General features: G+C 38.0%; 2 protein-coding genes across 8 annotated transcripts in view; one reads left to right on the top strand and one right to left on the bottom strand.

Moving 5' to 3' along the window:
• The window catches only part of cep162 (centrosomal protein 162), a 34,576-nt gene extending 29,505 nt beyond the window's left edge, over positions 1–5,071 (bottom strand). For 2 of the 6 annotated variants that reach the window (XM_035952867.2, XM_035952869.2), the window contains exons 1-3: positions 4,377–4,952; positions 3,555–3,656; positions 1,320–1,455 (exon numbers count right to left, since the gene is read on the bottom strand). In XM_035952867.2, the coding sequence (XP_035808760.2) occupies positions 1,320–1,455; positions 3,555–3,656; positions 4,377–4,385 (247 nt within the window). In that variant the 5' untranslated portion in view covers positions 4,386–4,952. Of the gene's footprint in view, positions 1–1,319; positions 1,456–3,554; positions 3,657–4,376; positions 4,953–4,980 lie in introns of those variants that run through there. The other 4 variants (XM_035952868.2, XM_035952873.2, XM_035952870.2 and 1 more) reach the window with 3 other exon arrangements.
• A 3,771-nt stretch (positions 5,072–8,842) lies between these two features.
• fbxo38 (F-box protein 38) overlaps positions 8,843–21,738 on the top strand; it is a 31,730-nt gene continuing 18,834 nt past the window's right edge. The window contains exons 1-6 of one of the 2 annotated variants that reach the window (XM_023280344.3): positions 8,843–9,000; positions 13,344–13,629; positions 15,919–16,052; positions 17,532–17,695; positions 19,425–19,590; positions 19,843–20,118. In XM_023280344.3, the coding sequence (XP_023136112.1) occupies positions 13,496–13,629; positions 15,919–16,052; positions 17,532–17,695; positions 19,425–19,590; positions 19,843–20,118 (874 nt within the window). In that variant the 5' untranslated portion in view covers positions 8,843–9,000; positions 13,344–13,495. Of the gene's footprint in view, positions 9,001–13,343; positions 13,630–15,918; positions 16,053–17,531; positions 17,709–19,424; positions 19,591–19,842; positions 20,119–21,738 lie in introns of those variants that run through there. The other variant, XM_035952866.2, reaches the window with a different exon arrangement.

Genomic DNA, 21,738 nt, shown 5'->3' with positions numbered 1-21,738 from the left:
CTTCACCTGTCAAAGCGGTATGGAAGAGTGGCAAAAAAAAAAACAAACACTGTTGAAAAAAGCTCATGGAAATCTCCCCTGGAATTCGCCCAAAGGCATGTGGGAGACTCCAAGGTCAAGGGGAAGAAAGTTCTTTGGTCTATCCATCCATCCATCCATCCATCCATCCATCCATCCATCCATCCATCCATCCATCCATCCATCCATCCAGTCAGCAAACAGTCAGAATAACTTAAGCTGTTCCTCTCATTAGAACTATATCTACGTTTTTGGTCCTAGGAAAAGGCAAAACATTGTCATCTAATAACATTACTCGATACTAACGTACTCACAATAAGTACACCTTTAACTAATCCTTGGTCTGTTCTTCATCTAGCCTGTAAAGCAGCAAGTCAGTTGTGACGGTAGAAAATCAAACTACAACCAATTTGCAATAATACTTTTTTAATTTCTTTTTTTTTTTAAACTGTTTTGCTCTTCTTAATGTTTTTCGCTCTTCCTCAGTGATTTCTTTACTCATATGAATATTTTCATTAGACAGTGAACACTTGATAAGCGTACACAATTTGCAGACACTTATCCCTCTTCAATCGTGCTAGTAGGTAAACACACATTAGCAAAGACACAGACTGGGTTTTCATTCACCCTACTTACCTTAGTTAAGTTATCAGTCAGCTCACTTAACTAAACCATATACACCTGCACATTAAGTATGGAGTGTCACACCTGTCAGAAGAGTTCACAGCCCACACCCAACAGAGAGGTACTGGGCATTGTACTGAAGCTGCTAACTAGTGTTACAACACAACTAGTAAACATGACAAGCAGTTTCTCTAATGCTTTAGGATTTTGCTGAGGTATCATTTCAGTATCGGTACTGCCTACAGCAGCTGTTAGCTACCGTACAAGTTTACTGAATATCAACATGTTATACAATAGTGGTACTACATGGTAATGTCAAAGAAGGGACACAGATCCAACTTAAATCTACTAATTACATCTATACTCCATAAAGTTATGAGTCAATTGTTTTTATTTTACAATTTCACAGAATGTAGCTACGGCAAAATAAATCTAACCTTGTTTTCTCTCTAATTTCCCCAGTGAGTCAGGTGATCGCTTTTGGGGTTTTTTGTCTCATCTACTTAACACTATTTTTATAGGCAAATCCTTGTATTTTCCTGCCTGAATGGCAGAGCTTAAACATTGAAAAAAGTACAGCCACTGGAATTGCACACTGTTCATCTGAAAATGGCTTTAGGTTCACACATGCAATATGATAGATGTATTATCATGGAAAGTCCTCTTTTAATCATTACCTCTCCCTGTTCCTGCACTGCTGTGATCATCATCTTGCCACGGTGCGACTGATGGTTTCTGGGATGATTTCTGACTGGTTTTAGCATGAGGCTGCTTGTCAGGGCTTCCCAAATCAATAGAGTCATCTGAAACAGACTGAAATCAGGTTCAGATCAGTGAGATGTTGTCAGGATCAAACAGTGTATGTTAAACTAGGACTTGGCAAAGTCTACCACAATAAACTTTTTCTATCCGTCAATATTATCAAAAATAATTAATATTTTTGTTTTTAAATCACCTCGTTTAAATAAAGGCTGGGAGAACAAAAGTCTACTTATCAAAGCACACAGATAAGGACTTGACAACAGAGGGGAAAACTATATCAGGAAGGAGTGTTTAATTCCAATGCTAGCGCATCGTTAGCTATGCAGAATGCTATTGTGTGGGTTATGTCCTTTTACCCATTCATTGTTTTGTTGTATGGTATTATTGCTGAGTATCTCTCCATTATGGACTGCATGTAGGTTGTTTCTTGAAACGTGGGTCGCGTCTGGTGGCATGTTTCCAAAGTGCGAAAGTAGCTATGGTGATACAGTAAGTTTGTTGTATTCCCACTAGGGATGGGTAGTTTTTTGTTTTGTTTTGTTTTGTTTTGTTTTAGAAAAGACTAAATGAAATGAAATGAAATAAATTTTGTGGAACAACTGGAACAACTTGCCGTTACACCTTAGACAGGCCCCTTCACTGTCCATTTTTAAAACTCGTCTTAAAACACACTTTTATTCCCCGGCTTTTCATCCAGCATGAGGCATTGATTTTATTTGTTTTTAGTGCCTTTATTGTGTATGTCTGATTTTATTTGTTTTATTGTTTTTATGTATTATATTGCCTTGTTCTGGATGTACAGCACTTTGTTTCAACTGTAGTTGTTTAAAGTGTTATATAAATAAAGTTGGATTGGACTGGCTTGAAAACAAATCACTAATATATACCATAACATGATAATTAAAATGTAAATAAATAAAATTGTCTACAGCAAAAACAAACAGCTATCTTGGACAGAGTGTCACACATTTTACTCACTAAATAAAATGTTGTGTATTATGTTTCAATAAATTGCTCAGGATTATATAAAGAATTAAAAGCTTCAGGTTAGTGAAAGGGTAGTTAGAGATAAGGTACGAACTAAGCAGTCAAACTGCACTTATTCGGCTGAATGTAACTTCAGCTTGTTGTTTCCACCGATTGCTCATGTTTCTGCACTCATATGCCATTAACTTGTGACACTTGTGGAAATGAACGCTGTCTGCATCAACTTTAGTGAAGTGTAACCACACTTTTGAGCATTTACTTCTCTCCTCTGTCACTAAGTCACTGTCTCTGTGTGCTGCATCAAGCTGCAGTGTGTGACAGAGCTTCTCTGCTGCTCATACGGGCTCCAACAGAGACAACACTATTCTGAATTTGGAAGGTTAAAATGCATTATGGCCAATGTATTTTGGTGGTAAGAAAGAATTTGCACATTAGGGAGAACATAACGTTCTCCCTAATGTCTAAACTGTTAACATTTGAGCTTATTGATATTTCGGTAAAACGTAGCCCCGGGACTTGTTTGATACAGGAGTTCCAAACCCATCCCTAACTCCAAGCCCTGGTCATGAAACAGTTTTTGTGCACAGTTTCCACACAGCGGCGTTCTGGCTTTGGTACATTTTGAAAAAATGGCAAGCTAGCTTCCCTCTCTGCACTCATTTCTTGCTCGCTCGTTGTTGAATCGCATGCTGACAATGCAGCTGAATAACAGCCTGTTAAAGGACTAAACTATGTGCTTGTCAGTCATAGGCTGCTAAGTTAGCAGTGATATGATTGCCTGTTTAAGATAAGATAGACTTTATTCGTCCGGAAGAAATTGTTTTGCCAGAGTACAATACAATAAACAATAAACAAAGGTTAGTGAAATATATACATTTACACAGGGGTTAGTAGTAAAATAAAATAACAAAAGATACAAAGTACAAAATGCAGAGTATCTGAAAGTGTTTGTGTCAAGTGTCTAAGTGTGAAGTGTCTTAAATGTGTAAAATGTTTATGAGACAGGAGGGAGCACCTTTAGAGCTAACCTTGTGAAACAGCTTGAGAGGCACATTTACGTTTACAAATGAATGATTCATTTCATACCGTGCAATACATTCAGCGGCTCATGGCTCAAATGATTATTTCTGAAGAGTGACACAGGTGTGTTGATGGTATATTACCTCTTTCAGAAATTGCTCAAACTGTGCATCCAGCTCTTCTTTGGTCAGTCTGTGAGACATAGTGATAATATTCCCTCCATCAGCCAATGGGAAACTACACAACTGAAAAAGAAGAAAATAAAATTAAACCTTTTTTGTCAGCATCACACAGCAACATATGTTATTACTTACTTGAGGCATCAAAACAACAAGAGTTCTACATGATATCTACAGATCTAATGTTCTTATCAATGTAATGTAATTACTGGTATCAGTACAAAATGCTGATTTGATGTATAAATCGTTCTGCTAGTCAGCAGTACACTTGTGTTCACGTGAAGAAATTTTAGATATTATGGGTAAAAATACACTACCAGTCAAGTAGTAGATTCTCACTGAAGACAACAAAATTACAAACAAACACATATGTAATAAACAAAAGTGTGAAATAAGTCAAAACATGCTTTATATTTTAGATTCGTTGCTTTGATTACTGCTTTTGCACACTCTTGGGATTCTCTGGACGAGCTTTATGAGGCAGTCACCTGAAATGGTTAATTCATTTAATTAGGCAGACTAGACACATCACTGTCTTATTGCTGTCAGCTATTGGATGTTACTCATATTCCAGAGAATCCTCTATATTTTCCTATACAGTTCTGTGGTTATGAGTAAGTTCAGAAGTTTCTTCAAATTTGTACACTCCTCTATGTTTAGTAGAGAGCAAAGATCAAATACAGTTAGTCCAGCCGCTCCTAGGTCTCTGTACAGTTTCCTACGTTGGGATGAGTCGAGCTTGCACTTAAGAAGAACATGCCTCAGTCTGTAGCTGGACACACTCACAGTTCCCATCTCTGTGCTTCCCAATCCAAGCCAGTCCACTTTTCAGACTGCATAGCCACTTCCTGTTCCAACTGTCAAAATAAAGCCGCACCCAAGCTCGTCCAATAAAACGTATCCAAATTCAATACGCTAAAGTAAATTACTTGTCTTATTTGTCGTACTCAAGTCTAGAGACATAATTCAGATAGTTTCACTGAGAAACTTTCACTAAAATGGGACGTCAGATTATTTGTGCCTATACGAAACAACCTCGACTGACGCCTAATCAATTTTATGAAATTAATAAACAACTAAGTATTCATATTGTTAAAGCCTTCGTTATTAAACACAGCCCACTCTCAAAAGAGATGCTCCCTTCAAATCTCACAAAATTACTTGACTAAGTAAAAACCGTAAACGCCTGGTTTGTATTTTGAAGAAGTATTTGCTACCGTTTCTTTACGGGACGCTTGTCACCGGTAACCGCAGCTAAGTAGCAGCTTATCTACCGAGCTAGTATCGTTAGCAGGCCAGCGGAGTAAGCTAACTTTACAAACACGTGCGATAAATATGCATTACACTTTCAATGACGCACATGTATTAGTCTTGTATCGACAGAACTCACATAAGAAATTCAGTTAACTGAACTCCCTCATATGAACAACAGTTGAACCTCTCCGTTGTTGTTGTTTTGAGTGTCTAGCAGTTCCCGCGATACTACCCGGGCGGAAAACCCAATCTAATTGGCTAGATAAAAATGCGTCACAAAAATGTGGCCAGTGGACAAGCAGACAAGCAGAGAGGGTTCCTGGGGCAAGCAAATCAGGGGTGTCAAACTGGCAGGACCAGTAAAATCAGGGCATAATAACCTAGAAATAACCACAACTTCAGATTTTTCTTTTGTTTTAGTGCAAAAATGTTCACATTTTACAAAACATTATGAACAGCCTGAAATTTCTTAAAAATAAATTCTATTTCAACAATATGCCTCAGTTTATCATTCATACATTACAACCTAGATCACAGTGGATCTACAAATGCACAAAATATTTAGCAACAGGTATGTGGAACTGACTGATATAATATTTTATTTTATGATCAAAACAACAAAAGTCAGACATAAAAAAAGACAAAAAACAACAAAAACAAGAGAAAATATTAGAAAAATGAGACACAAAATGACAAAAACAAGAATCAGAATGACCAAAAATGGGACAAATGACATGAAACAAAACAAAAAAGGGACAAAAAATTAAACAAAAAAGTTACAAAGTGACAAAAAAATAGACAAATGACAAAAATAAGACCAAAAAAATCCATAAATGACACAAATGAGACAAAAAATGACAAAAGCAAGAAACAAAATGACAGAAAAAGACAAACAACACAAGCGAGGAAAAAGCACAAAACAACAAAAATGATGCTCAAAACAGCGAATAAAGCAAAACACAAAATGACAAAAAAGGACAAAAATCACAAGCGAGACAAAAAAAAGACCAAAAACAGCAAAAACAAGACAAGATACTACAAAAATGAGACCCAAAATGAAAAAAGAACAATGAAAAATCTAGTATTTTACTTTGTGTTCAAAACAACTTGGTGGTCTTGCAATGATTTTAAATGTATTGTTTTACAAATTCACAATTTGCAGTTCATATCTTCTCTGTAATTTTTACACTTAACAAAGTTGTTCCATGGACCAGATTGGACCTTCTGGCGGGCTGGTTTTGGCCCACGGGCCTCATGTCTGACACCCCTGTTGTATATAATTCCTGTCTGGCTGTGTCTTCGTTACTCTGTGCTTGAGTCTCAGGCCCATTCTGTGACACGTTCATCAAAATCAGTTACCAAAATGCAGTCCTTGCCCTGTTCAGAGCATCTTATTTCAGTTACAGTTTGGTTGTCACTGCAGCCAAGACATCTTATTTTTGAATATTCAGGAACTTTAAAGAAAGCATTAATTTACATTTGGACAGACTGTGAGCAAAAACACTGTTATAGAGGACTGTGTGGGCTTTGTCGTGAAGATCTGTGTCCTCCATGGAGGTGCAGGTAATGACGTGCAGCCCATCTTGCCAACGTGTACACCATCATCGAGTGAGGTGAGGTTCATGACTGTAGATGTCAGGCAAATGGATTTCTTCTGCTCATAGGCCCAATATTCTTTGTTAAAAATATAAAGTTTTTGTCTGTCAGTGCCTCTGTGTATCATTATTTGAAATGCACAATAAAGTTGCTGTTTAAAGGCATCTGTTTCATGTTTTGCAATATAGAGATTTATTGAATAAAAGCAGGCCCATTGTAAAATGTATGCACACAAGAGCAATGGTATTTAAAGTAGATTAAATGTAAATATTACTTAAATATATCTATAAACATAGAGATAGAAACAAAAAAGCCATGCAATTTTAGGGCAGATGTTAATCAGATGCAAAGGCTGTCTAAAAATTACTATGAATTGACTAAAATTTTGTGACAGATTGAGTATTGCTGGTAAATGTTACCTGAATACTATGAGTTTCCTGGAAATACCCTGTGTAAAACTTACTAAGGTTTTCTCAGTGGAAAGACTTGCCAAGGTTTTTGTAAGTAAATGGCACAAGGCAGTAAAAGCAGCAGAAGTACAGCGATGGAAAACTTCTCAGCAGTGATGACTTTAACCTTCTTTAAGAACAAAGTTTTGAATATCAAACAAAAAACTCTGAACACGTCTTTAGATGCAGCAGCTCTCAAATAGAACCAAAGGACCAGACTTACATTTGGACTGCTGTTTTCTACAGAATTTCTTTTCTATACATGTAACTTGTTGAAATGACAACAGACACAAGATTAAAAATAATAATTTGTATTGATATGGCATTTAATGGAAGCAGAGCAATGTATCCCAAAAAGGAAAACAGTTTTATTAATTCATTTTTTAAAAAACTCAATTAATATGGAGAGTGGAGAGTGAAAAGTGAGGAGGGAATGAATGGATGATTTCAGACACAGCCACTGAGAAATATGCTTTCTCTTCTTTGTCTGTGCAGTAAGCCACCCAGAAACTTTGTTTGATAATCAAGATTACATGATTCATTTAACTTTACAGACTAACCAAGAGCCACAAACAATAATGGATGGGAAAAATGCTGTTAAACCATATTACATTCACTTCTTACTATCTCATTATACAAACTATGGCATACTGTAAGGTTACATGTAAATGGAAATAGATCAGATTTATTAATCCCACTGATTTACCATCACCCTGTCGCTGCCATCTACAGAACAATTACATGTACTGTGGTCAATTGGAACACTTTGTTACTTTCTGGTAAAGTTTCAAGCCCACCGTTTAAGAACAGGGTCCCTTTCAACATCGCCTCCAAGTTGTGGGTGGCTGCAGTCAATCCCAGCTGACTTGGAGAGACAGACAACCAAGCACAGTCACATTCACATCAAAGAACAGTTTGGAATCATTTAACCTCAGCATGTGTTTAGACTGTAGGAGGAAGCCGGAGCACCCAGTGAAAACCCATACAAGCACAGGGAGAACATGCAAACTCCACACATAAAGATCCCAGGCTGAGATTCAAACCCAGGACCTACTAGCCGTGAGGTGACAGTGATAACCACTGTTTTTCTACTCGGTCTTCCTTTTGCTGCCTGCCGAGCCACGGTTCCACTCCACGTAAGATAAGGATAAGAGGTTGTTGCAGAAGGCAGAGCAAGGCAGAGAAGATCATCGGGACCTCTCTTCCATCCATCCAGGATGTTGCACACAAGCGCTGTCTCAGCAGAGCCTGCAACATCATCAAAGACTTCACACACCTATAACATGGACTGTTCTCCCTGCTCCCCTCTGGGAGGAGGTTCTACAGCATCAGAATGAGAACAGCCAGGTTCTGGAACAGTTTTATCCCCCGAGCCATCAGACTCGAATCAAATAATCAAATAATTCTTTGTGGTCACTGTGAAAATATAACTGCTGCTACTTTTTTCAATGTTGCGTGCAATACTGATGCTAGAATAAATGTGGAGATGTGTATGTTTACAGGTGTGTGTGTGTGTGTGTGTGTGTGTGTGTGTATATTATATATAAATAAATGTATATATATATATATATATATATATGCATATAAAATGCACACACATATATATATGTGTGTGTGTATATATATATATACATACATACATACATATATATATATATATATATATATATATATATATATATATATATATATATATACATACATATATATATACATTTTTTTACATGTATATAAGGGAATTATTTTTTTATTTACAATAATTTTGTTTTTGTTTTTATTTTTTTATCAGTCCGATGGTGAGCTTTTTGCATCGAAATTTCTGCCACAATGTGCACCAACTAGTGTATGTTCTAGCTGACAATGAAATGGCTATTCTATTGTATTCTATTGTATTCTATTGTATTGTATTCTATTCCATTCCCATCCGACAGGTGGCGACATTGCCGGTTTTACTAAACACCTATCAAACTAGAAGAAGAAGTGCAGCAAGAAGAGGAGGAAAACGAAGAAAAAAAGAAGTGCATAAGCGCACATCTGTCTGTGTTTAACAGATCTGCTGCACACAGGATGGCTGAAGAGCAACATCACAGCGGTTTTAATAAAAAATACTGGTAGGTTAAAACGACTCCTAACGGCTATGCATTTTTTTGTGTTGCATTGTTTACTTGTGTGGCTTTGTGTTCAGTCTTAGCTGTGGTGATGCTAGCTAGCAAGCTAGCTTCAGCAAAGACAGCCTGGAACTTTCTAACAGCATTTATCGAGTGTGCCCGTTGTAATGATGCTTCTCCAGTGTAATGTCAGCCAATAGTTCATAATTTAGTACATTAACGATGTATTTTCGTCGGTCTAATACAGTTCAAACATATGTAATGTACTTTGACAACAATTGTGAATTTGCTTCAAACTTCCCAATTACAGTTACATGAAATTGTATGTACCTGGCATTATAAAACATCCTCCAAGCACTGTTTGTTGTTGTTACCGGATGTTGTGCATCGGTTTTATCATTAGCAAGATACGTGTGACAAATGTTTTTATGAAGCCACAACAGTTACGTAGCTGATGTGGATGGCATATAGTAAGAAATACGTCGAAAGCTTAAATTACTTCTTATATCTTGCTTTGCTGAGACTGAATACATTTTTCTCAAGATATTTTGGCATATATAAATGTGTTCAGCATCATCAGTCACTCCGTGTTTAAGACTGTGTGGTTTGAATGCACAGCAAGCATGCTGACTGTACATGCTGGTTATTGAAACTGTAAAGAGATCTTCAAAGTGGTGAATCATCCACCATTGTTGCTGTCATTTTTCATTACTGAAGTTTGTAACTACAGCACAGAGGGTCCAAATGCAACAATGCCCAAGCAGGCACACATTTAAGGGGGTTCACATTCAACTATTAAGACTTTTAGAGTAATTATATAAAAGGGCAGCGATGCCACGATTTGAAAGCACACCTGCACAGGCAGCAGGCAGTAATTAGAAACTTGCATGATGACATTATACTTATGTAAAACAGGAGATGAGTGATGAGTAAGCCCTTGACTGATCTGTATTGTACTGAACATCCATTGTAAACGTGGTCAGATGGAAGCTTTGTAACCAGAATGCTGAAAGAATGTAATCTAGCATTGTGAGCTTCTTATTTGATTCCTGACAAATCTGTTAAAACCTGTCTGCCAGATCTTGCTGGATATTATACCAAAATTGATCTAAATTGACAGAATAGGTCATTTGTTATTGGCTACTGGGGCCTGACTAGCCGCCGCAGCTAACTGGTCAAGTTTCCCACTGTCGAGCCATGTTTCTGATGCTGTGAGCAGACTACATTTATTACAGCTATCAGGATCCACTGATCTGTTTTTTTCAAGGCCAATATGTGTATCAATTATTGGTATCCAAGAAAGGCAGATACTCTATATTTGAAATCAATATACATTAAATGGTATAAGCAACATGTGATAGCAGGAAACCTGTCATTCATAACTAGGCTTCTTCATTAATAAGGATTCATATTACTGAATTTATACGTACATACATTAAATGTTGCATAATACTAGCCTGTGATAGCAGGGGACCTATCTTTCATAATTACATTAGTTCATTAAAAAGGATTACTGCAGGTGAATATCTACAATAGAAATAGAAGTGATGATGTGAGAGTGTCATGCGATGTTAGGATGCTCTTCTCTGTTCACTGTGAAACTGATTGATTTTTAGTGATTGAACAGTTTGGCTCCTCTACTCCTGCAGTTATGTCTGCTGGTCTTCTTGGTTTTTATGAATCTTTCACTTTTCTATCAGTTTAATTGCCCACAAAAGCCAATATCTTAAAGCATTATTTCCTACAGCTTTCCAGACTCTGTTGAAGGGTTGTTGCAGGCTCCTAACTTAGCTGCTAGCTGTTACTTTTGGCCACTGTGAAAATGTTTTTGCAGGTTGTGCTAAAATCTAAAGAGATATGTCTATCAATTAGAGCAGATTTTTAAAATTAGTCTTCCTTTAGGAAGATGTTACAGTACTCCATATACCATTAGCCAGAGGCTAAGAGACGCTACTATCCTCTGAGTGATAGCCTTAGCCTAGCACCATCAGCAAAAACAGTTCCATTTGTACTGACACCAATTTAATTGTTGGGCCATTTTCTGTCTAATGGAGTCAGTGGCGATGGGTCCCCCATATGAGCCAGGTTCTGCTCAAGGTTTCTTCCCATTAAAAGGTAGTGTTTTTTTGCCACTGTCACCTTAGGGCTTGCTCTGGGGATCCAGGCGTATGGGTTCTGGAAAGTGTCTTGAGACAATCTGACAATTTTGTAATTGGAACTCTATAAATAAAATTGAATTGAACTGAATTGAAACTGAGCATGCTTTTGGAAGATTGTAGTGTTTATGACAATGTAAGCAACATGTTTTACTCCACTCATCTATCCCTCTGTGTACATAGTAGCTGTCAGTGATGGCCTATTAATTGTGATGTGTAACTAATCAGATAGTACTGTGGGCAGAACATTGCTTGAGACCAAATAGTGACTGCAGAGAGACAGCTGGCTGCATCAGAGTAGTGCAACTAGTGCATTTAATTTATTTAGTAGTAACTGGTCAATAAAGATGGCAGTGCTGACAATTGGAAAAATATCTACCATGCCTAATGGTCATGCTGATAATCAGTCAATCCCTATATTACAGTAATTTGGGAACTGGAAGTGCACTTAGGGTAATATTGTACTTTTTGAAAGAAAGGTCAGTTTTTTGATTACTTGTCAATAATAAATTTCAGAATTAAGTCTTTAGGAGTTTAATGAATGACTAGAAAGAAACTGTAACACGGGGTCTACATAGAAAGCCTTTCAGTAACATTTTTAGTTGTGTATCTCATTTTTGTGAGATGCACATGTGGGACAGTTACCAAACAAGAGGCTCTGTCTTTATCAGTATAACTCTTTAAACTGCTGGCGTGATGACTTGTCATGTGCACTACATGCATACAGTTGGCCTAACGTATATTTCAAGCTTTGAGTCTTTTTTTTGGCTGTTTGACACACTTAACTACAGTTATTAAATTCTGAGCACTTCCAAAATGAACTGACCTATACACAACACTGTATCCGAACACCTTCTATGTAAACACACACACATGAATAACTTGCTGCTGGTCTGCTGAACGTGCTATTTACAATGCACTTTCTGTGTAGACGCATTGTAACAGACACATTACGATTGGTAGGACAGGACTTCTGTAACGGATGGTCTTGTTTAGCCTAATTTATGCCCTTTTGGCCGCCTCCTCTCACCTCAGCCCTCCAAACAGAAGCAAACAACTTTTTTGTTAAACAAGGACCATTCAGAATCCGAATTATTACCAAATAGCTTTTCACATATGAGAAAATTGACTGGTTTTGGCACATAACGGTAAACACCGCCAAGTTTAAACATTTTAGAGAGAGACTAAAGATTAGAAAGCAAATATTGCAAGTCAGATAAAGTGTTACAAGTGAAATCAACAGTAAGTATAATTATTTATTATAAAAGTAGTAGAAATATTCACGGTGTGTGGGAATGTGCTTTTTTTCCTGAGACTGAGCAAGATTTCACAGTATGCAGTGTAAACAACTTGAAATGTGAAAAGGATGATACTACTTTTTAAAAAGCTGTGTGTTGAAGTAATGCATTGAGTCTGTGTCTATGCTGGGGGTTGAGTGCAGCAAGAGATGAGACAACCGTTGCACCAGAGTTAGATAGATATATATAGCTAATTTGCATCTGAAATTAGGCAATTGAGAAGCATTTCATGTTTCTGTATCGTTTTGCCTTAAGGCCAGTTTATGCTTTCCACGTCTGCAAGGGTACTCGTGACATAAATGTTGTTTTGCCCCCTACTCCACCAGAGTCCTTGCCAGCCCAAATTTTGAGGCCACACGAACTGTCCACACTACAAACATGCCACAGCTGCCCATGTGCCAGTAAAAGAAGCGATGCTTAAAATAAATGTTTGGCATGAGGAAAGACTGTACGAGGAGATTTCTGGTCATCCACAAATTTATGTTTTATCTTGTTTTAATTGATAATAATCATTAATTTAGTAGTTGCTGTGGGGCATCAAAGGGGTTTTGTTTGTATATGCTTTCATACACGGAGGCCAAACACAGTAGGAAGTCTTCATGTCTCCAGAAATCCTCTATGCTCACACACTGCACTGCTGTACTGGTGTCTCACACCTCAGGAATAATCACTGATAGGGTGCTACAGTACAATCTGTAAACATTTGCTCTTCTTTCATGTGTTTTTCTGAGCTTGAAATGAGGGGAAATGCAATTGGCCATGCAGCAGACTGGCACAGCTCTATTGAAGTATATACAGTCACATCCTCAGTCTACTTATTGACCTGGATGTGGAAAGCATGAATTGGCCTTTACTCCCATTAACTTGCTTTTCTCTGTGATATTGTGTCCAGAACTGCGCTCCATGCCTGGGGAATAGAACCTCCAGGAGGGAGGGCGTGTGTGTGTGTGTGTGTGTGTGTGTGTGTGTGCGTGCGTGTGTGCGTACGTGTGTGTGTGTGCGCACATGTGTGTGTAGTTGTGAGACCAGACAGTCATAGAAGTGATGGGTCCAAGGAGGAAGGCTTCTAAACTCCAGCCTTTAGTGGGCAGCGGTGAAGGAGAACCTGTCATGAGACCCAATGAGCCCAAAGACTACATCAACGAGATGTCCCATGAAGTCCTCTGTCATATATTCAGGTACACTATGCTACTCTTGAATTAATAACAGTGCATCTGTGGGCTTCTGTACTATGCACAGTTTAATCCAAAGGTCTGAAACCACATTGAAAGTTTGTCATATTGTCATGCAAACGTGATAATGATTTTAAACTGAAAATGAACTTTAGGTTAAAACCCACAAAGGTTCAGTTTTAACATCTTGTTTTCTAACAGTCTTAAGGCCTCAGAGGATGGCTGAACGTGGCACATTTTGTAAAATAAAAAGCCTTCGTTCAATGTCCGTGTTGTGCAGAGTTATGCTCCTTACTTTCCGGCTGACGGACTGTGAGGCTTAAAGGGAGACAGAAATGTCAGCGCTAAGGCTTCCAGGCAGAAAGACGACATACAGGATCTTAAAGGCTGATAAAACACACGTAAAAACACAAACCGGCCGAGGCTACAGAGCAGGTTGGTCCTCGCTGGTTCTGCTCTTTGCACCCAAAGATCCTCAGTTTTAAATTTACTGGCGGCTCTGACGTTCTTTAAGCTCAAAGCAAGCCCAGCAAAGGAAAGTTTTCTGTTAGGTCTGGAAGGAGAGACTTGGCTGGCTGTTTTTTTTTTGTTTGTTTGTTTGTTTTGGGGGTTTTTTGATAATATTTTGAATTTTTACAATTTAGAAAAACTGGAAATTGGTACAAGTTCTGATCTAATAAAAATTAAGGATAAATACTTAAAGTTTCCCTATACAAGATGTTGAACATAAATAAAACACTGATCTGGCAGTGAACAGCTATTTGCTATGTTAAGATATCGGGAAGTAATGGGATCCTTAGCAGAGAAGGATGTCACTCCTCCCTCTGAGTCAGCTGGTTTGGCCACATGTGCATGTTAGTGCATGTGAACTCCTGCTTTTAAAACTGCTGACCCTCCCTGCAAATGTAAACCAACTGGTAGTGACTTGCCACCCAGCATTGTAAAAGCAAAAATGTCATCCAAGTGACACCCTTCATAAGGAGAGTAAAACTCAAAGGTACATTGCTGAAAGGGCCGACTGTTCACAGAGAGCTGTATCAAAGCATATTAATGGAAAGTTGGCTGTATGGTAGATAAAAGTGCACAAGCAACAGGGATGACCGCAGACTTGAGAGAATGGTCAAGAATGTGGGAGAGATTAACAAGCAGTGGACTTGAGGTTGGAGCCAGGGCATCCGGAGCCATCATGCACAGATGTGTCCAGGAAATAGGCTACAAGTGTCAAATTCCTATTGTCAAGCCACTCCTGAACACCCAACAACGTCAGAAGCCTCTTACCTGGGCTAAGCAGAGAACAAATTGAACCGTAGCTGAGTGGTCCAAAGTCGTCTTTTAAAATGAAAGTATATGTTGCATTTCTTTTAGAAATCAAGGTCTGAGAGTCTGGAGGAAAAGTGGAGAGCCACAGCATCAAAATTGCCTGAAGTCAAATGTGACGTATTGACAGTCAGTGATTATTTGGATGCCATGTCATCTGCCGGTGTTGGTCCGCTGTGCCTAATCAGGTCAAGAATCAGCACAACTGACTACGAGCAGATTTTGAAGCTCTACATGCTTCTGTCTGCTGAAGAGCTTTTTGGAGATGCAGATTTTGTCTTCTAGCACGACCTGGCATCTCCCCACGCTGCTAAATCCACTCAGAAATGGTACACTAACCGTGGCGTTACAATGCTAGATTGGACAGCCAACTCACCAAGTCTGAACCACGTAGAAAATCTGTGGTGTATTGTAAAGAGGAGAATGGGATGAACCAGACCCAACAATGAAGAAGAACTGAAGACTGCTGTCAAGGCAGCCTGAGCAGCCATTACTCCTCAGCAGTACAACGTGCTGATTGCCTCCATGCCAGGCCGCATTGCTGCAGTACTTCCAGCAAATGGAGGCCTGACCAAGTTTGGGTAGAGCATACATGAACATACCTTTCAAAGTTTGGACATTTCTGCATTATAGATCTCCCCCTTTTTTACATGATCTTTTGACATATTCTGTTATGAGATTGATTTTGGGAAGGGTTTATGAGCTGTAAGTTGTTGTCATCAAAGTTAAAACAAGACAAGGCTTAAAATATTTCAGTTTTGTGTAATGTCTAGACTCTAGAGTATGTATATTTTTCACTTTGAGCTGTGTCTTGTGAAAAATATTGAACCTTTTCCTCCATATTCTAATCATGTGATTATATGAGATGCGCTTGTGTATATATTACATTTGTATATTTTGTTATTAAATAAGACTAACCTATGCCTAAAATGCCAAAAAATGTAGACTGTTTGAGCATTATTGTGTTTTGTTTTGTAGGTACCTTCCCATGAAGGATATCATGTGTATGGAGTGTCTGTCAAGAAAACTTCGAGAGGCTGTAACTCTGTACCTGCGAGTAGTTAAAGTAGTGGATCTATGTGCTGGTCGCTGGTGGGAGTACATGCCTTCAGGTAAGAGCCCGAGTACAATCACTCTGTTCTTTACAGATAAATGACTAAGAGTGTATTCACTGCTGCAGTGCTATTGTGATGAGTTTTTTTTTTAAATAAATGACACAGTAAATTATCTCTTTGGATGTGGGGATACAGTCTGAAAAGTTTGCTTTCAGCCTGTTTTCAGTGGAGACTTAATTTCTCCACTGTGGGACCAAAACATAGAGGAGCTTTACATGAGATACGATTACTGACTTGTCTGAGTGCCGGTTGTCCAGAGTCAGCAGATGCAACAATTTTGCTAAAGTGTAGCACTGAGAATGACTTGGTATTGAATCAGCACCAGAGTATTAAACTGATTCTGAGCTGCAGCAAGGAACATCAAAGCACAGTGGTTTTAGAATATTTGTTGAGGTTGATTCCTTGGTGTGGGCAGAGCTAGATGACAAAATGATAGAGATGGCAATAAGAAATAATTTGATGGAATGTTTAATAGTTTCACTTAAAGGAATTATATGTAGGCTGGCATTAAAGCACCTAATGGAAAAAAAACAGAATTTGGTTGCATGAACAAACCCCAAATGCTCTCCCTTCCTGGTTCATGAACAGCCTATTATACATTAGTATGTAGTCCCGTATCCCATCATCGTTATCCCCATTGGCTTTCGTAGAGGTCTCCTGAGGTGCACTCGTCTGCAGGCTTCTTGATCTCTTGTCATCTTGGTCCACACCAGCGGGGAATGGCTTTATGGTCAAAAAATCACCAAACCGGAGTGCTTTCCCCACTAAGCAGCACATTATTGGGTCCTGGTCTGAGGGCTGATGGTCAGTGTGTGCACAAAGGCCTGTGTTTGGGGTAACTAGGTCCTGACCAGCCATGATGCAGCAGGTTCACCCCAACTGCCCTTGATAAGCCCAATGTTTAGGAATCCCTTTTATGTTACACACTTTAAAAAAACAATCTTTTAATTTTCCCAGTTCAATAGCTTTTTTTTTTTTTTTTTTTTTAAACTTTCTTTATTTGTTGCATTATATTGTTGTTTTTATTGAGGTTTGTTTACATCACAGGTTATTTTACTTGCTTTCTATATTTAATGTGTATCGACTCAAGATCATTTGTCTATCCTTAGCCTGTTTATTATTATTTTTGTGTGTAAATTTAATCATCTGTATGTTTTTCATTGTTTCATGTTATTATTAAAATTATTATCTATGAGCTTTAATAAAGTGTTTACATTGAAATTAAGGTGGTTAAATTTAAAAGTAAAAACTGTCTAGTATTTTTTTTATTGTGTAAAGGTCATAATAATTGATACTGACTGATATGAAACACTGTATAGTAAAAAATGTTCAGCTATATTACCCAGCCAACGGTATGGGGAGTATTCTAGTGTTTTTGGCATATGGTGAAGAGGGCATTGCAGTAGCACAGAAAGGAAGTACCAGGTTTTAATAGTCTGATCTAATAATTTGTCTTTATTGCGTTTAATGATTTAGGCTTTACAGACAGCAGCTTTCTTCTCCTTCTGAAGAAAATGCCAGATCTGGAGGAGCTGTATGGCCTCCACCCTCGATACCTGGAAAGGAGACGAGTCCGAGGCTACGAGGCTTTCAGTATACCTGGAGTCCTGGAGGCACTACAAGCCTGTCCTAATCTGCTGGTCAGTATGTAATGTAAGAATGATACACTTCCACAACAAGGTGCAACACATATTGCATAGAGCAAGAACCTGAAATTTTACCAACAATTGCACAAAGTCTGTGTGGATAATGAGTCATCCAGGTTATGGTAGTTCTAGGAGCTTCTGTAGAGCACAACAGTAAACAACTTCAGTTTAGAAGTTAAGAAGCCTCTTGGATGAGAGGTGAAATGTCTTGAAGAACCTTAAAGAGGTCCAGTTGTTTGCTCCTAGGAATGCCACAAAGTGATTGCACTGATTAATTCCTTTCAAATTTGGCACAAATATTCACTTTGTCTAAGGGATGAATTGATTAGATTTTGATAGTCAAAGGTGAAGGCCACAATGAGACACTTTACACGTTTTTTGCAAAAATCATGAGTTACAAAAATATATCACACATAAAAAATGACGAAGTGATAATATTATATATCCGAGAGGTCAGGACTGACCAGACATGGATGTAAACTACCAATTTTTGGATTGTAAAACCACATTGTGGTATTTTTCTACATTGATGCTGATCACCACCTGTTTTCCATGTTTCTGTCATGACTTATCCTTGACTAATCTAACTTATGTCTTTGAAGACATAAGTCCTCCTCAACAACATACTTAACCCTTAACCTAAAGAAGATCAGAGTGTAAGAAATGCCGAAAAGCCCTTTTAACTTTAATATTAATTCTATCCTGTGCTGTTTTTCAGTGTTGATCAGTGGTCTGGGGAGGACTATGTATTGTTTACAAAATAACTATCCTTGAGAGGAAACATTTCTATTCTACAATCCCCACATGCTCGCAACTGCTCAGCGCTCACTTGTCAAAATGCCATAATGTTGTCTTTAAAACACAGAGAGCCAACACTGACTACACAACATATAATAAATGCCAGCACTGGCATGAAGGGTCCGTCATTAATATCATTCAACGACCAAAATGTGCAAGGTGGTCTGTACAGATAGATCAAAGGACAGTGGTATAAAACAACTAAGGACATTTGCATAAATACTGTACTTAAGCACAGCTTTGGGTTACCTGTGCTTTATGGAGGCCTTCCAGTTTGTGCTACTTCTGCTCTACTACAATTCTTACTTAAATTCTTTACTGATTATTTAATAACTTTAGTTACTTTGCATATTCAGATGAAAAATACCAAATATAATCCGTGAATAATTGATGGTGTATTGTTTTATGGAAAAGCTTGCTGTGATTTGTTGTAGCAATAATAATACTAATACTCATGCTAATAATATTAACAGTAATAATTACAGCACCACTGTCATGAGGGTAGGAGACAGGCTGGATACTGTTGTTATTGAAAGTGATCAATCAAAGGGGCAGAACAGCCACTGTCTGTACCTCCAAATTCAGGTTGACAAGTGATGAGTTTGAGCAGTTTTGAGTCAATAAGAACAGTTGAGGTTTTGCTCGCACACCTCGTGCTTGCAGGACCACATTTGTGCACGTGGAACAGAAAAGCTCCCATGAAAGCATTCTTTTCTACTTGTGGATACTGTTTTGTGAGTTGATATTATGTGCCTGATTTTCCTGTGCTCTGATTTTGAGACTGTTTGAACACTATACCTTACCATCGTTACAACAAAAGAAACTCTTGTTCCTGTAGAAAGTAGTTGATTACATAAAAGAATGGGGGGAAAAAGCTACAAAATTATAAAATGTGTTTTTGTCAAACATCCTGATTTCATTTCAGGGTGTTGAGACGTCCCATCTGGAGCTGGTCGAAGCCATTTGGAATTATATGCCACATGTTCACATACTGGGAAAGTTCCGCAACCGTAATGGGGCTTTTCCCATTCCTGCTGAGAACAAACTCACCATCCCCATAACTGCAAAGATCCAGACCCTACATCTAGTGGGTGAGTAGGATATTTTGACAAGAACTGACGGTACTTACTACTAATCGGAGCTACAAAACAAAACAAAACAGTGTAATAAATTGACATTCATTTGCTGTAAGGCTGCTTTATTTCTGTTAATACCTACATTTTTTGTTAAATAAACAGGCCTAAAGTGCATTTCTATTGTCTTGTCACAAAGCCCTTGCCATTTTTCACCTCTAGTTTTCAAAATGTCATACCTGTATTATATTTATAAAGTGTTTGTTGTAGGTGTGAATGTCCCAGAGATTCCCTGTGTGTCCATGCTGCGGCATCTTTACCTGAAGTGGGTTCGTCTCACCAAACCACAGCCATTTAAGGACTTTCTGTGTGTGAGCCTGAGAACCTTTGTCATGCGCAACTGTGCAGGACCAACCAACTCCCTCAAATATGTTCCCTTGGTCACTGGTTTAGCATCAGCTCGGAACCTGGAGCAGCTGGAGTTGGTAAGAGTTCCCTTCCTGGGAGGACTGATCCAACATGTGGTGGAGGACAGCTGGAGGTCAGGTGAGAAGGGCACATGTTAATGAGCAGTTCCAAGTAGTCATGTTTCCAAAACATTTTTTTTTATCTCAAGTATCAGATCAGAAAAAGCCACTGGAAACAACTAACTTTGAGGGAAAAACATCCTCAATTTGTCAAAAAACATTTTTGCCCACCTTAGATGGTTTATAACTATTTCTAAAAAGAGTTAATTTGCATAATGGAAAATGGAAGCAACTCTTGAGCAGCGTGAAGTTTGTCCAATACCAGCTGACATGAAACAGCAACTACAAACTAACCTACTGAAAACAATTCCTGAAGACTTCTCTTCAAAGTTTTTAGCATTTGGCAAACAAGTGGTTACAAGAGGTGAACACTGTACTTACCTTTTAATAACTTGTATGCTGAATTTCTCTCTTTACATTTAGAAGCTGATGATAGTTTACAGGTAAATTATTTAGTAATTATACCAGAAAAATAAAAAGATGAATATCACCCTGGAAATTCAATGGATGACTATAGAGTGGCAATTACCCACGCATATTCAGTGAGTGTGATTACATAGGGCTGTGACATTAACAGTTCTGCTGTCAATACTTTAGACATTAAGAACTATGTCTTGCTACCATATGACATCCATTTATGGTGTATTTTCACTTTCCAAAGTCAGAAGAGAGTTCTGTCTGTCAAAACCTGTACAGGTGGAGCAGCTCTGTCACATGTGTGCAGCACACAGACTCTGCTGTGAGTAACAATGGAGAGAAATAGATGTTCAGAAGGGCAATTACACTTAAGTGGAGTTGATGCAGACATTGCCACAAGTACAGCAAGTTGTTTGCATGTAAGAGCAGAAACGCAGTCTGTCGAAACATCCAGCAAAAGTTACATTCAGAGACACATAAAGGCATAGAGATGCAGCTTGACTGCTTAGCTCATACTTTATCTCTCGCTAACCTTTCACATTAAACTTTCAATTCTTATGTAATGCTGACAATTTAATGAAACACAATGCATACCCTTCTGTTTAGTGAGCAAAACCTGTGACACTGTGTCCACAGTGCTCTTTAAAGACACTATCATCACCACAGCATTATTGTCTATAAAGTGATTTATTCAAGGATTGCTGTTTATTTTGCTGTTCATGATTATTTGCTGTTCAAGAATGGACATTTATATACAGCACATATAAGAAAATGAAGCAATCTTCATTCTGTTCTGAATTTATTTAGTTTTTTTTTTCTCTTTCAGAACAATCATAAACTGTTCAGAGTACTTTATTGATATGCAGTATTGGTAAGAGTAGTGGTACTATTAAAATTGTCACAGTACACATCCCTAGTGGGAATACAACCCACTTGTATCACCTTAACTGCTTCCACCCTTTCAAGTAGCACCTAACTAATCGCTCATTCCTAACTTGTGTACCTTGATGAATAGGCTAAATTGCTTAAATACAGAAAGCAAACAAAACAAAAACATTTTTTCTTGAAGACTTTATAAAAAACAGATTGTTTAAATATTACTAGTAATTATGGAGCATGTCAACCAATATAAATGTTTTTTTTTTTTTTTTATCATGTTAGACCTTTTATCTGTATCGCTCAGCCCTAGTTTGTCCTGCTCACAGTTTTATAACATTACCTG

The sequence above is a fragment of the Amphiprion ocellaris genome, chromosome 13 (assembly GCF_022539595.1).
Source record: "Amphiprion ocellaris isolate individual 3 ecotype Okinawa chromosome 13, ASM2253959v1, whole genome shotgun sequence".
NCBI classification, from domain to species: Eukaryota; Metazoa; Chordata; class Actinopteri; family Pomacentridae; genus Amphiprion; species Amphiprion ocellaris.
Note: the sequence above shows the minus strand (reverse complement) of the source record. Positions and strands in the feature narration are given on the sequence as shown.